Source organism: Scomber japonicus, chromosome 10 (assembly GCF_027409825.1).
Source record: "Scomber japonicus isolate fScoJap1 chromosome 10, fScoJap1.pri, whole genome shotgun sequence".
In the NCBI taxonomy this organism is placed as follows: Eukaryota; Metazoa; Chordata; class Actinopteri; order Scombriformes; family Scombridae; genus Scomber; species Scomber japonicus.
Window position 1 is genome coordinate 8,477,745 of NC_070587.1, and position 15,613 is coordinate 8,493,357.

The 15,613-nt window shown below is 40.0% G+C and overlaps 2 protein-coding genes across 2 annotated transcripts; one reads left to right on the plus strand and one right to left on the minus strand.

The window, feature by feature from the left end:
* The first annotated feature begins 993 nt into the window (after positions 1–993).
* On the plus strand, positions 994–7,464 carry cdc42l (cell division cycle 42, like). The gene is made up of 6 exons (XM_053326493.1): positions 994–1,075; positions 3,652–3,756; positions 4,681–4,753; positions 4,857–4,966; positions 6,102–6,299; positions 6,405–7,464. The coding sequence occupies exons 2-6, from the start codon at positions 3,652–3,654 to the stop codon at positions 6,492–6,494; spliced, it is 576 nt and encodes a 191-aa protein (XP_053182468.1). The 5' UTR covers positions 994–1,075; the 3' UTR covers positions 6,495–7,464.
* Positions 7,465–8,943: 1,479 nt separating this feature from the next.
* Positions 8,944–11,470, minus strand: wnt4b (wingless-type MMTV integration site family, member 4b). The gene is made up of 8 exons (XM_053326471.1): positions 11,382–11,470; positions 10,848–11,001; positions 10,644–10,728; positions 10,364–10,495; positions 9,735–9,877; positions 9,513–9,653; positions 9,206–9,368; positions 8,944–9,113 (listed from the first exon to the last, which is right to left on the minus strand). Exons 1-8 carry the CDS (start codon positions 11,468–11,470, stop codon positions 8,944–8,946), a joined length of 1,077 nt encoding a protein of 358 aa, XP_053182446.1.
* Positions 11,471–15,613: the final 4,143 nt, after the last annotated feature.

The window sequence follows — 15,613 nt, forward strand, 5'->3', positions numbered from 1 at the left end:
CAACGATCCACACTCCATTCGTCATTAAAGTGTCACCATTTCAGAATCAGAATCAGAATCAGAATCATTCACATAACAGAATGATGTTATGTGAATGTAACTTGTATTTCAGTTTTGCTGTAAGTAGCCTAAAACTTTATCATTAACGGAACATCTTTAGCAGATAATTTTGGTTTATAGTTGATGCCAACTCTGTCTCTCTGTGTTTCTGGCCTTTCCAGCACATCTGCAAGTAACAACAAAGAAATTTCATTACAATATGAGAGTTTTACACTGACAAAGATTTGGATCTTTGTTGAAATGCAGGCAAATGTCAGCTCAGGATAGAGACAACGAAAAGGTGATCTTATGCTGAGGAATGAACATTTGTATTAGAGAGAAAATCCATAAAAATATAAAAGTAAAGTTGAGCTCTGTTGCTCTAACTATCAATCTCGATACTTACTCTTGAATACAGTTGTACTTTAGTGTTATCATTTTATGCTATTTTATATCTCTACTTCATCTCTAATTCTCTATTTCATTTTATACTTACATGTCAAATAAGCTGAAGCTACTAATTATTTTCTAGATTTATATTTTACATACAAAACATATGACAATCTTATGAAACATAATAGTGTTATGGATTATACACATACATCTGTCTACAATGTTTAGACAGATGTATGTATATATTGTATGTAGCTAGACTGTCTACAATGTAATTTATTTTATTAGCTACTTTTACTATGTACTATTTTAGTGTTATTTTGTTGTTGATGTTCCATCTTATATAACAATGTTTTCCCCCTCCTTTTCTGTTCTTTTTAAAAACAAACAAACAAACATTGCTCTATGCTACTTTTATGTTCTTTTTATGTGGAGAAAAGATAGATAGATAGATAGATAGATAGATAGATAGATAGATAGATAGATAGATAGATAGATAGATAGATAGGTACATGTCCACTATTCGGCGCTGTTTCTATTCCACAGCTGTGATTGTGCCGCGTCTGATCTGCGCATGCGCACAAAGTAATTCGACCCTCAAACCCGGATGTAACCAACGCCTAACCTGTCTGAAGAAAAAACGGTGAGTAGAGTTAGAAAAGCAGTTATAAATAACAAACTTTGCTTAAATTACACAGCTGGACACACGTAGGAGAACCTCCGTAAGTATACGAAGTGTATATGGATATGAAACGGCTCGTTAATTGAGTGTGTGAATCCGCGGTGAAAGTTTCCTCAGCGTTTAATGAGGTGTTGGCTAAGTTAGCATCAATCTGGTTAATGAAGTTGTCTTAATGTGTCAATTCTCGGCGCTGTAAACACGATTACTTTCTACTGTATGTTCTTATAGATTGAGTCGTAGCATGCCCAATAACTACACTAACCGAGGGTACTTTGACTTTTGTTGGTTTCTTCCTCACTTAAAAAAAAAAATCAATCTTGATCTAATACAGCATTTTATTATTAACTTCACTGAATCAGTTTTCAGCTTTAATGACTCGGTTTTTTTTTTATTGTTTCTAACTTTTAAGTGTAGTGAGCTGACAGTATAGGCGGTTTTCTGGCCTCAATTTATCCGATTGAAGTGCTTATTTTAGCGGAAGTCTAAGTCTGTATCCGCCTCTGACTTTACATCAGACCGCAGGCCGACGTGGTTTTCTTCGTCTTTCTCTGACATCTTAGGTATGTGGCCTATGCGGAAATCATCCTCGGTCGTCAATATTTTTGCTCGCACATGTAATAACAAGCCTAGCACGATTTGATGTGAAGATTTCCACCTCTTATTCCTTTGACTCAATTCTTAGTCATACTGAGTCTTTGCTCAAGTTAAGTCATCTTACTCAGGAAAAAAATATTTTATTCAAGATTTAAAGGATGGGTTCACACATAAAAAACAAACAAAAAACTGTGTCTCAAAATATTAGTCAGGTACCCTTATGAATACTAAAATATGTTTTTCTTGCTGTAATCATTCTTCCTGGTAATACTGACTATTAGAAGATCTCTCCATGATGCTCTTACAGTGTAAGTGATGGGGGACACAATCCTTCTGTGCAATAATGTAAAGCTTATCTGAAGTTGATATGAAGCTTCAGCCTCCAAAATGAGTCAAGTCAAGTAGATATCTTTCAAGATCAACAACTTTTTTAGTGCTAAAGTCTCTCTTCGTGTTACTGTACTTCCTCTGCAGCTCAACAGAGAAACACAAAGAGGGAAATTGATGCTTAAAAGACTGTAAATGTGTCATATCCACTTGACATGAGTAACTCAGACTGCTGAAGCCTCTTATACGTTTCAGAGATACTTTTAAATACATTTTTGCACAAAATGTTTGGATTTTGATCACCATCACTTACATTGAAAGCACATTTAAAGGTTTTAATTGACAGCATGAACAGGAGGAATGATTAAAGCAAGGAAAACCCTTTTAGTCTTTATATAGACTGTTGTTTTTAAAATAGATTTTAAAAATTGTGGCAATATAATTTTAAGATTTAAGAGACTTTATTTCCATTTACACACAGGCACAATGAACACCTAGAATACCTAATGTACCAAAAGTAAAAGTACTCTGTATGCAGCAGAATGGCTTCTGTTCTGAGTTACATTATTGTTTATTATTAAAACTGCAACAATTAGTCGATTAGTTGAAAGCTATTAAATCATTCGCCAAGTTTTCTGATCATTTATTTGTAATTTTGAGTTGTTTGTTTGTTTTTAATAAGAAAATTGTCAAATTCTCTGCTTCAGGTCTCTCAAATGCAAAGATTCTCTACTTTCGTCAGTCTTCTGTGATGATAAACTAAATATCTTCAGCTTAACATTCAAGGACGTCGCTTTGGGAACAGCTCATTGATTTAACTGAGAAAATAATCAGATTAATCAACAATGAAAATAATGCTTAGGTACAGCTCTATGTATTCTAGTATTGGCTTGTAATTATTAATACTTAAACTTGTAAATAGCATTCTTTGTTGATTGATTGATTGACTTATTGTTACAGTCGTTCACCACTGCTTCATACTAAATGTTTAAAAATGTTAAAAAGATATTTTATAGCACATTCATTCAGTCTGTCATAAAGACTGTCTATAAATGCATAGAGCTGCTACTGAAGATTATTTTTATTATCGATTAATCTGTCATATTTTTGTCTTGATTAATCAATTATTAATCTATAAAATGTCAGATATTGGTGAAAAATGCCTGTTGTAATTTTGTCTGTTTTTTTCCATCAACGGTCCAAAACTCCCAAAATAAGTAAAAATGCATAAAAGCTGAAAATCTTCATATTTAAAAAGCTGGAATCAGCAAATATTGAAATATGACTTAAAATCGAAATAGTTGCGCATTAATATTCTGTTGATTTACTAATTGATTAATAGATGAATGTATGCAGCTCTGTACATGTATTTTATATAAACATGACGTACACTGTGTCACAGTTTATATTGTATGGTCTGTAAATGTTTACGTACGGCCTCTTTATGTGTCGTTGGCCATGTTTTTGTCTCGAGGCAAAAGAGACATTTTACTGAAGATAATATTCACACAGTGTACGTGTTACTTCCTCTTTCAGTGTCTGGCTAATTGCCTTTTGTGCGGTGCTTGTTTGCTTACACCCTCATGATGTTTCCTATTTTCTGTTCACCACTGCAGATGCAGACTATAAAATGTGTAGTGGTAGGAGACGGGGCTGTAGGAAAGACCTGCTTACTGATCTCCTACACAACCAACAAGTTCCCCTCAGAATATGTGCCTACGGTAAGAGGATTTCATAAAGACTTGAGTCATGGTGTAATGTATGTCATGTACGGTTGAGCAATATGAGTGAAATCAATATACGAGTTTAAGAGGGATAGTCTCAGATTTCAATTTATATTTAGTAAAACAAACCAAAACAAACGACCATGGGTCCTAACAGTCACTGTATGGAAAATGTAGCCTGGCATCTCAATCTCATGTAAGATTGAGGTAGGGTCTTAATTTCCTCGTATTTAAGGTGGGATCAACGAATGTCAATCAAATCCTTTTGTAAGCTACTGGACAAACTTACAGCCAATCATATCAACGATAGACAATGACGTATTCAGAGCCTGTAGAGAGCAGCGCGAACACAAACTTTTTATGAAGGAAAAATCATGTAGCACAAGTTTTTATTCTATTTTCAAAGTGAACTTGCCTTCCAGTTTATTTAGCACACAATCTACTGCTGCTTCGAACGGTTGCTGCTCTACAGTCGTCATCGCCTTGAGCCCGCCTCCCCTTTCTGTGATTGGTTCCCCATCTCAGGCGAAAATGTTGTCTTGGTGGCCATGCTAACTTTCTGAGCGAAGTAGAATCTCGCTGGAATGAGAGCATGGGTTTACCCAGGCTAGAAAATGTCTGCAAGTTTATAAACAAATGAATAAACTCAACTAAAAATCAAATGATGTTAGTTTTTAATTACAACTTCAATCATTCATGTGGAAAATAGAGATTTGTAGAATAATAACATAATACAATGATGTCATTATAAGACTTGTGTGAAGGTCATTGAAGTGATTTCACAGTAATATTGAATGATCAAACTATTATTGCAAAGTTATTGACTTTGTGCAACTTCCTTTTTAATATTTTCTCATGAGTGAAATGCAATCAGGCCTGCTGCCTTTTGTTTTAGTTAAATCATTTGTTTTGTGCTCACAGGTTTTTGACAATTATGCAGTGACAGTGATGATTGGGGGGGAGCCCTATACACTCGGCCTTTTTGACACTGCAGGTAAGACTGTTGTCTTTGGACGTCTCTCTTGTTTTCTCTTATTTTTGCTTTTAATGACCAAAAGAATAAACTTCCTTGTGTCTGCTGTGATTGTTCCTCTCAGGTCAGGAGGATTATGACAGGCTGCGTCCTCTCAGTTATCCACAGACTGATGTGTTCCTTGTATGTTTCTCTGTCGTCTCCCCCTCATCATTTGAAAATGTCAAAGAGAAGGTCAGTATTTTTTATTTTCTTCTTTTTTTTAAATCATATTTTCACTTGAATTTGTGTTCATTGTTGTTTTAATCTGCTCATTATTTTCTCAGTTAATCATTTGGGTTTTTAAATGTCAGAGAGTAGTGAAACTCACATTTCCCTACTTCCTATCAAATCATCAAATATCTTTGTCAACAATCCAAAACCCCAAAACATGAGTTAACTGTCACATGAGACAAGAACGTGACAAACCCTCATGCTGGAGGAGGTGGAAGGGAAATTTGGCTTTTGTCCTTTTTAAAAATGACTTAAACATTGTTTAGATCACCGACTGATTGTTTCAGCTCGATGTCCTGAGGATTGTGTTGAATTTTTTGATACTAGTGCAGATACAAAACGTTTTCAATACTTACATCCAGAAATATGTTTTTCTACAGTTTTCTTTCTTTGATCAAGAAAACAAGCCGAAGTCTTCAAGTGTAAAATATAGTCTAAATACAAACAGCTGTGTAAAACATCAAACTGACAGTATTTAAAATCAGGAACTTTTTGGTCAATAACTAAAAAAGACTATAAATCTGTCCAGCCATTCAGTGCTGACTGTCAGTACTGAACAGTTTCAAGTCCTCGCCAAACAAGTTCACACAAAGCTGATCAACACCAAACATATCTCTCTGTGTTTCACAGTATACAGAGTTTATAATCTGGTGTCAGGTTTGACGTTCCTGTGCTGGCCTGATGAATCTGTTGGCCATGCAGCTAACCTCCAGTTAGCTCTCCGCTAACTTGAAAGGGGTTAAAATAATTTAATCGTGTAGCTCTTCTAGACTTTCCAAATGTAATTGGAACCCTTTGACCAAATTACGATATTAAAACGAGTCTTTTCGAGGGGTTGTGTGACACTCAAAAATAATTTATTCACCGTTTTTAGCGATGCAGTAGGATACAACAGAGCCTCTGACGTGACCACCTTCTGACAGTGTTTGTGTAATTACTGTCACGGCCAGAAGAGGGAGACAAAAGTCCCACACTCCAGATTTAATACTGTTCAGTACAAAAGAAGGACTAAGGGATGATACCATCTTGCTATGCTCTACCTGGAAGCAAGTCAATGTGAATTTAATCATTATATTTTTTCTCTTTCCCCCTCCAGTGGGTTCCTGAGATTTCTCACCACTGCCCACGCACACCTTTTCTGTTAGTGGGCACACAGATGGACTTGCGGGAAGACAGCAACACGATTGAGAAGCTGGCAAAGAACAAACAGCGCCCCCTTTATCCTGAGAGTGGAGAAAAGTTGGCCCGTGAGCTCAAGGCTGTCAAATATGTGGAGTGCTCTGCTCTCACACAGGTACAGGTCCATTAATGTTACATTTTTCCACACTCTCAAACCAGTAAAGCAGGCACCATTCTGTATTTCTCTCTCTCATTGTTGCTTTCTCTCCTCTTAAACCAGCGAGGGCTTAAGAATGTGTTTGACGAGGCCATCCTGGCAGCCTTGGAGCCCCCTGAGACCAAAACCAAGAGAAAGTGCGTTCTGCTATAGATGAACAACGGCAGTGAGGGGTATGATGGTGTAAGAAATGGGTGGGGTGAATCAAAACATCAGAAGGATCAATGGCCAATTATGACAAAACGGACAAAACAAAAGGGGAAGGGAGGTACAATGCCATTGATACGTATTCTAACACACATGTACACTGATTGTGCCTTTAAAATAAATTTTGAAAGAAGCTGAGGGGGCGAAACTAAATGCAACAAGTGTCACATTTCTCCTTATCTGAAAGCTTTTAGAAATTGCAGTGTTCTCTTTACAAATATCCAGGTGGGGCGGGCCCCCCCTGCCTGTCATTGTTGCCCCTCCGCCCTCCCCCTCCCCCTCCTTTTTTTTATTTTAAAGAAAGATTTTTATATTCTCACTTTTGGCCTCCTCTGTTTCACTTATTGTGGCCTTTTAGGACTTTTAAACAAACTATAAGAAAATATAAATGGACAAACACTTTAGTTACATTTAACATTAAGTTTTTTTAGTGAACTTTGGTTAGTGCATTAAAAGGGGCAACTTAATGTTAAGTGGTACTCTCTCTGCTTCCTTTTCTGACCTTCTTGGATTGAATGATGGCAGCACAAGAGATTTATTGACATAAAAGTAGCAGTCCGTAATGGTTACTCTAAACTCCCGTGAACTTCAGGGAGGCCAAGTGCATTTTCACCAATTTCCCTTCTCCAGGTGACTTATGAATTTATATTTTATTCTTCTTTTGTGTATATTGTATTGATTCTGTGCATTTGTTTTGGGAAAAATTTAGCAGTTATTCGTTTTTGAAACTTGAGTTTTTATTTTTTTCCAGTTTTTTTTTTTATTGCTAGATTACCAACTGAGTGATTGATAATATAACAAATTATGCTGTTATATTTTGAATAGATCTTCATCTTCATAGAGATGATAACCTTTGCTAGTAAAAATTTTGGGTGTTTGTAATCACAGAATATTTGTAATAAAATTGTTTAACTGACATAGAGAGAGAAGGACCCTTATTTGACCACATTAACCGTATCCTGTCTTCTTGCACACAAACGGTTACTTTTACTTTCAGCATTTCTCACCATGATCTGTTCCTGCTAAATTGAACTTCTTTCCTCTTGAAGCAAAGCAGATCTTTAAAAACCTGAAGTGTTTAAAGACTTCTACCTTCCCCTTTGTCAGTGCATTGTCAGGTTTCTTGACGTGTTACTGCACCAGTCGATCCGTGTTTTGCAGCACGCATTGATGAGTGCTTATGTGTGATTGTGTGCATTCTTGTGCATGTGCTAGAAGAGTGTGAATTACAGTTCTCCAAAGATGAACTTTAATGCCTTTGTGGTTTTGCAGTAAGCAAAGTACAGTCTTATGGGTAACCATCAGTTGCAGAGACACGCTCCAAATCTTAAACACGTCGTACAGACCTGATGGGAAATTTGTCTCCTATCCTAAGTTGGGTTTTAAATAGAATACAAAGCAACAATGCAAATATCAAAGCAACAGCTACACAAACATCTCAGAAGTCACTCACTCACAACAGAGCCCACTCTGTGGCAATCAAAATATTGCTCCACAGCGTCTATTGTGTTCAAAAACCGCACATGGTGCCTTTAATTAAGAAGCTACTCTGTGTAGCTCCATCAGGAATTTCAAGTGTGGAAACATCTCAGCTATTTCTTTCCAATAAAAAATACTACAGTTGGTATTTTGGATAAAACTACTGTATTTATTAGATTTCTTGAGCAGACTTAAAAACACTGGATGTGCAGGAACTTACAGAAGAGATTCACGTGAGGATGAGGAGGACAAAACACAAAACACAGACACCAATGTAAGTAGTAGTTATTGTTGCTGATTAAAACATCTGCTGGAGGCTGAAGTGAAGCGAAGACTCAGATATACAAATAAATAAACCGGAATAGAGATGAAGACATAAATACAGTAAATGCACAGAGACCTACTAGCCTATGACACAAATAGCTTGCATAAAATAAAGATAGTGCTGCAATGTTCCCGTTAGTTCTGGTTAAGTTCAGCTTTAAAAGCTATGTCAGTTCAGTGTGAAATTAACTGTCAACTGTGTCTTTATACGTACAAGTGGAGTATTGTATCAGTTTTAAAGAAGTAAAGGTGATTTCTGTTTGTATCTTTATGTACTACTGAAGCTTTGTCATTGATCTGTTGTTAACATACACTTAGATCTCAGAACCCATCTGCTTCATATGCTGACATCTGTTTATTACATGTTCTCTAACTGGGCAGCTTTTACAACAGAGTACTCAAACTTAGACTAGCCTCACTGCGCCAATGTGAAATTGAGTTAAACTGAGGCCGAGGTTGGCCTGATAATTTATGGCTAGATGTGTAAATTAAATACTGTCCTTGTCTGTGCTGTCCTTATCCCGTCTTGTGTTCAGGAGTGTCTGTCTGGTGTGTCTTTCTGCTCAGTTGTTTGGTTCTTGTTTGGGCCCTCTTACACTCTGCAGGTGTGAATAGTGACTGTGTTCTTGCACTGCTGGCAGCGGACCGAGCAGCACCAGGAAAACTTGCAGGAGCAACGCTGCACCACCTCAGCTCGGCCCGCTCTGTACCCTGGACCGCAGCACACCAGCTCACAGCCATCTGGTGCCAGCCGAGAAGTTCCTGGGGTGTGTTTTAGAAGACAGCAACATGATTTTCTTAATTGTAACAGATTTGGTTGGTAAGTTTGATTATCTGGGTTGTACTGATCTTACCATTACATCTCCTACCAGCTGTCCCAGGGATACCGTTGTCAGGGTCGAGATGACAGAAGTCTGGGGAGGGTGCAAGGTACACAAGGTCTCTGGCAGCAGGGGGTTTAACTTGGGGGTCACGGGGGAGAAGGGCTGTTCTGGATCCTATACGAGTCAGGCGGACCTAAGAGAAGAAGAGCTACTCAGATTTGCGTTGTTTTTTTTAAGGTTTCAGAAGAGGCTGTAAGGGTTTCTTAGAAAGTATCTGCTTCAGTTCACGTGACACCTTTGTGTGTTGCTCAAACAAGCAGGAGGTGTGTTTGTATACCTCTGTGGCTCCGTCAAAGCGCTCCTTGAGCACAGCGCCGACACGCCTGAATGGAGGCATGACCTTCCAGCAAGTCCTTAATTCGCAGGATCCAGAGACGCCATGACACTTACACTCCACCTGCATGTTGTGAAGGATGGCCTGAGGATGGAAGGACAGTAAATGTAAGAGGAGCAGGTTTGACAGATTACAGAAATAAAGTCAAAGTGTGCTACCACTGACCTTCCGCCCAGCCTCGTTGTTGTGGAGATTCATAAGTGGTCGCCCTGCTGACAGCCCTTTTGCTCGTTCTGGTTCATCCACAAATGTTTGGGAAAAAGCCACACCATAGGACAGGTTGTCACTACACCCTGACCACTGGAAACCTGCAGTAGACAGACAGACAGTGGATCAGGGCTGCCTGCATTATTACAACCTTGGAAAGAAATCCACATTCTTTTGAAGCTGAAAAGGGGTGAATATTAAGGGGTGAATATTAAAGGGTGAATCCACACAGGGACTAAAGGGCAGAATACAGCTGCTACACTGCTGTTTGTGACTTCAAACATTAATGCATATCACGTGTGGCCACAATCCAGTAAGTAATGTCACAGCTTAAGTGTTCTGTCCATCACATCACTTCCAAAGATGAGGCCAGAAGTGCTTCATACTTGAAAGTATGCAGGGCAGCAGTTTTATGCCCTGTGTGACTCACCATGGATTTACCCAATGCATTTTCATGCAGCAATCTGCAGAATCTGGCAGTAACTGAATGCCCTTGTCTCTCCTACCAGAGGTGCCGATTGGTCAGATTCAGGCACGGAGAATGAGATAGTTATGGTTAGGGTAAAAATATCAGAATTCAGGCTCACCCTCGGGGCTGACCCCCCTGACCTTCCTGTCACAGCCACACCTCTCCAGCTCCCCACGGGTGCAGGCTCGGGTCACAGCCACTGCCACGGCTGCTGAGGACAAAGCATGCACAAAGGCTGCCTCACGAGTGCCTGAATTAAAAAAAAAAAAGAGCACATAAAGTGGAAAGGAAAGAAAAAAGGAAAAAGTGCACATGAGGAAAGTGCACATGAGAGTTGCTCAGTTTATAGATTAATCAGCAGATAATCCTCCATGACATTATGTCAATAACAAGCGTACCTTGGTTCATGACTCTGCCAAATACATTGATCCCACGTGGGGTGGTGGAACAGTTCCAACGGCGATTCCTGAACTGGTGCTGGCACTGGGTTGGACAGTAAAAGGCATAACGGTGAGAGAGTGAGTGAATCATAAGTAACATGTATCAGATAGCAATGACTCCTGCATGTCATGACTCTGAGACTTTAAGCTCTTTGACCGTACCTCTTCTATGACCATCTCGGCAGCCTTGCGTACGGACTCCATGACCTCCCCCCGCGCCCTGCACACCCCCACCTGCCCTGGGGTCAGCCCCCTCAGCCGTGCACATGGGGCAGCACCGGACACAGGCCTGGAGCGAGGTAACCTCGCCAGGGAGCTGGGATTCAAAGGTGGGGATAAGTGGTAAGCAGGTTCAGGGGGGTATAAAGGGGAGATGCATAATTAAGTAGAGGGGAGTGAAAAAACAAGAGCACATGAAGGAGCACGTAGGAGAGAAAAGAGAGTACAGAAAGGGTGAAGAGGTAACAACTTGGCAGAGTTTTAGTGAGGTCGGAAACAAGGGGACAACCAGTCGAAGAAGACAGAGAAGGCACAGTGAAGGCGGAGAGAAAGAAAAGGAAAAGGTCACCAGGAGAGAGACAAAGAAAGAGAGGGGAGCGACTGAAAGAGATTTAGAGACATGTCACCATCTTTTAAAAGTTATAGCATGACAAACAAACTCCCTCTTTCTCTTCCTCCCTTGCACGCTAGACTTACAGCCAGTTGGTTGCCATGGTGGGGTGGGTTGCCCATAGCAACAGGAGGAGGAGTGGTGCTGTGAGATTGACAGTGGAGACAGTTGGCATCAGACTGTCTGTCTGTCTGTCCGTCTCCGTGCGTCAGGCTGGGTCCTTGGACAGCACGCTGCCCGTCTCCACAGTTGATGTCCTCAGTCCGTCTTCTGTCTGTCTGTATGTTACAGTGTTGGTCTATGTTTCTGGTGCGGAGTCTGGGGTTGATCCCCTCATATCTGTTCAAATGACAAGTAAGCAGGTGATAAATACAGTGCTGGAAAAGAGATCATCCGTTATACTTTAAACTTCCCCTCCACTCAAAAATATGTTTTTCTTTTGTTTGAGCTTCACTGTGCAGAATGATGCATGTGCATAGTTTGACACATTAATCTGCTGAAAGTGGAAAGTTTCTCTGAGCTCTGAAAATCCCATTTTAATAGTGGTCTTACGAGCATTATTTGTGACATTACAAATAATTTGGAAGCAAATTCTGGTCCAATATTAAATTTAAAAATGTGATGTTGAAACTTGAGAAAGTAAAGAAAGTAAAGTACGAGACATCTTGTGTCCACCAGTTAAACTTGAAATACATTTGCATATTCATAGAGTCTGGATTTTTAGTGAGGGAGAGGGAGTTTTAAAGTCATTTAAAGGATTTTCACATTTTTTTGTGGGAAAACCTTATCTGACAAATTATTACTGACAGTAGAGTATTTTATATACATCTTAAACATGTCTGGAGGGGATTTTAATAACTGTCATGTAAACAATAATTTCCTGAATAGTGATAGATGTGAGTATAGTGTTTAGAAGTTGCAAATATGAGACTTTCCACACACTATAGTTTTTACATTAGGCATGAACAAACTGATCTGCTGTAAAAATGATTTCTTTTTTCCCTGCCCTCCCTTTCAAGTTGCAAGAATAACATCAGTTCTCACCAATTCATAGTCCTGTGAAATCCAGTTATCCTTCTTTTTGATATTGTGCTGATCAAACTGAATTTTAATCCAAATTTTAATCAGCAGAGTTGTTCATTGGTTTCCTCTGTAGCGCTGTCAGTTTCCGATATTGTGCTGACAGAAAAAAGCATGCTCGTACAGGAATGCTTTATAAACTGAAAGCAAAACTCTTTCTTCAGAGACAAAAATAAGTCCACGCGTCCAATTTCACTGAACAAAACAGTCAAATCTAATCCAAAAAAATAAAATTTAACATCCTGAAATGTTATTACGAGTCAGGCTTTTCTATGCAAAAAAGGACAGGAGCATCGTGTCAGCAGGTAGTCAGATCCGTCCGAGGAAAACAAATGTGTCCATTCAAGTTGGAAACAGCAGGAATAAGTGAGAGCAGTGAGATGGGAGTGATGGGTTATAAAGGAGGTAGAGAGCGAGGGTGGGAGAGAGGACAGGCGTGATCCAGGGAGTGATGCAGGGAGAGGGGAGGGGGCTTTGAGAAGGATAATAGTAAAATATTAGGACTGTAAGAATGCCCTCTATTGTGTTTGTTTGGCTTCAGACCTGAAATATGAGGTCTTACAAATGATTATCATGAATAGATGTGTGTATTTGTGTTTTTATGCGTGCATGTGTGTTAATTGCTGTCTAGTAACACTTAATGAGAACACAGACTGCAGCCTTGTTTCCTTTTTTGCAGAAATATTCAGCAGTAATAGTGATCAATGGATGTCCTGCTAAACTGTCAGAAACTATGACGCAGCACTTCTGTGTCCACATACATATGTACAGTACTTGCATGTGAGAAAGTGTCTTACCTAATGTTTAATTTTCCCAAACTTTGTTTTTACGAGGTTCCCTCCTCCCCTGTCTCGATCTCCCCACCCAACCACACACACACACACACACACACACACACACTTGCCCTCTCGTTCTCCCTCTCTCTCACTCCCCACATTGTCTTAGAAGAAGGGGTGACATTTAGACAAGGGGAAGAAAACACACTGCTGACAAATATTGGAACTGAGGCAAATAAATCACGAGATAGGAGGGAAAGGAGGGCATGAAGAGAGAGCGGACGGCTGTAGAAGGTGAAATGGGTGTTACACTGGAGTTAAGAAAAAAGTAGTAAAGAATAACAAAGCAGTTTTTGTAATATTCATTAAAAAAAAGAATATTATGAAACTGGAGGGGAACCTTAAATACAATATATAACATTTAAATAATTTATATTATATATTATCATTTGTGGAGCATTGCGGGATAACAGAATGGGACATAATTTGTCTTATTGTAAATTATTTACACTGCATGAGATTAATTACACTTTTTAAAATGATTCAGTTAGGTAGTTTTACCTCCTTTGGTCTCTTTCTGTTTGTCCAGCTATGATGTAACTTTACAGAGAACTTGTCGTACTCCCAGGAAAACGATGTGAACGAGGAGATTGACACTGAGATAATACACTATATTATTTATATGTAGGAGAACATTCACAGCTCTACATTCATTTATTTTTTGAGTGAATATTTTTTTATCCAATTTTTTTTTTACGGTTTTAACATATTAACTAATTTAATTTCTGTCCTGCTTTTTATGCTGTTGTTGGAGTGTTTCTTTTACCCCCACCCCGCTCCCCCGCTACAAGCCTTATAATGATTTTAACTGTATTTTTATTTTATTGGTATCTTCTGTTGTCAGTATTACGTGGATTAAAATGGAAGTGCTGTCATTTCCATAATTTTATGGATAAATTAAGTGATCCTTGAACCGCTTTTTAATCTCAAGCACCAATAAAGTGTAAATGGCTTTGAGCTAAGGCCTTGTCACACCTGATGGATCTTATTTACTGCTCTTTAGGGCTCGTTTGTTGAATCAGATGAGTCAGTGTGGCACCGGAACCAAACATTTGCAGACTCTGTTGCAAGTCCCTGTCTGTCCAGGATCTGGTGGCCCATGTATGTGAACCCTCTGACACCTAGTTGTTCCTGAGTACATGGTTACCCCATCCAACCACCTCTCTGTGAGACACACACACACACACACACACACACACACACACACACTTTCCTCTATCTGCAAAGACAGCTTTCTTGTAGGCCCCCTTCACTTCTTTTTCTTGTCCTCCTCATGTCGTATTCCTCCTTTGTGTCCCCTGTTTCTCCAAGTGACGTCTTCCGCTGTCTCCCACAGCAACGCCATGGTGATGAGCTGGCCACTGTCATGTCCGGCGCCTCTGTTATGCTCATCCCTTCACCCCTCTCTCGTAAATAACTTGCCCTCTTTTTTTATCTTTATCTTTCCTCCGTTTTGTGGACATTTTATCATGCTGAAATGGCCCAGTGCTGATTGACTGTAGCCAGGTTGCAGAGCCTAAAGAGATGCTTGTTAAAGCTTCAGCATGACATATAAGTAGAGATGACTTGCATTCCCTCGGTTATAGTGGGAGGCAGCAGCAGACTTTGAGAGACTCTAAACTAATCTTACTTTGCCCACTGATGCTTACTATAGGATGGATGATTGGCCTCATTCGGAGATGGTTGCCTCAGGGTGACTGGACTTCATGACCCTCCATCCACCCCATCCAAGGTCATTATGAGGCAGAAATGTGACCCGCCACCTTCATTTGCTTTGTTCTTCACTTGAGGGCTACCTGCCTCAGCGATCCGAGCGAGAGAGGAACAATCATCCCAGGCAGAAACATGACTGCTGTGCATGAGCACGCTCGCACTGCTCAGGCATCTGCGCCAACAAAGAGCTGCATGCACTGCTATGTATGAATGTGTGCGGAGCGTGTGCATGAATATTATGGGATGGCGGCGGTGTTGTCAGGCAGGGAAGTGGGGGTGGAGGAGTGGGCGGTGAGCTGTGTGCACATGGGGGGGGGGGCAGAGGGAATGGACGACCTATGAATATTATGGAATCATGGAGGGGGGGGCAGTGAGGTGCGTGAGAGGTGTAAAGATAGCTGTGCATATGGGATAGCGAGAGCAGGAGGAGGTGTTGGTGACGGTGTTGCACGTGAGAGTGTGTGTGCACGCGCATACATGCATGTGTAGGGGGCATTGGAGCGATAGTAACAGACAACGGCCAGACATGGGCCTTTGTTGCTATGCGATCTGCATGTACTGTACAGCGGGGAATATTGCAGAGTGGCCATCGTAGCAGAGGAGGCAGCAGAAGGCCTCCGGGCTTACATTTCAACCCTGAACGCTGCTCTCTTCTTTTAACACATCTAAAGACAACAACATGCAGAACA

What these genes read in the sequence shown, in the direction of transcription:
- cdc42l (XM_053326493.1), top strand. Translation starts at nt 3,652, where the DNA reads ATGCAGACTATAAAATGTGTAGTGGTAGGAGACGGGGCTGTAGGAAAG. An exon ending in CCTCAGAATATGTGCCTACG is followed by an intron (nt 3,757 to 4,680) that starts GTAAGAGGATTT and finishes TTGTGCTCACAG; the next exon opens with GTTTTTGACAATTATGCAGT. An exon ending in CGGCCTTTTTGACACTGCAG is followed by an intron (nt 4,754 to 4,856) that starts GTAAGACTGTTG and finishes TGTTCCTCTCAG; the next exon opens with GTCAGGAGGATTATGACAGG.
- wnt4b (XM_053326471.1), bottom strand. Translation starts at nt 11,470, where the DNA reads ATGCCAACTGTCTCCACTGTCAATCTCACAGCACCACTCCTCCTCCTG. An exon ending in CCGAGATGGTCATAGAAGAG is followed by an intron (nt 10,729 to 10,847) that starts GTACGGTCAAAG and finishes TGTCCAACCCAG; the next exon opens with TGCCAGCACCAGTTCAGGAA. An exon ending in GCTTTGACGGAGCCACAGAG is followed by an intron (nt 9,369 to 9,512) that starts GTATACAAACAC and finishes TTCTTCTCTTAG; the next exon opens with GTCCGCCTGACTCGTATAGG.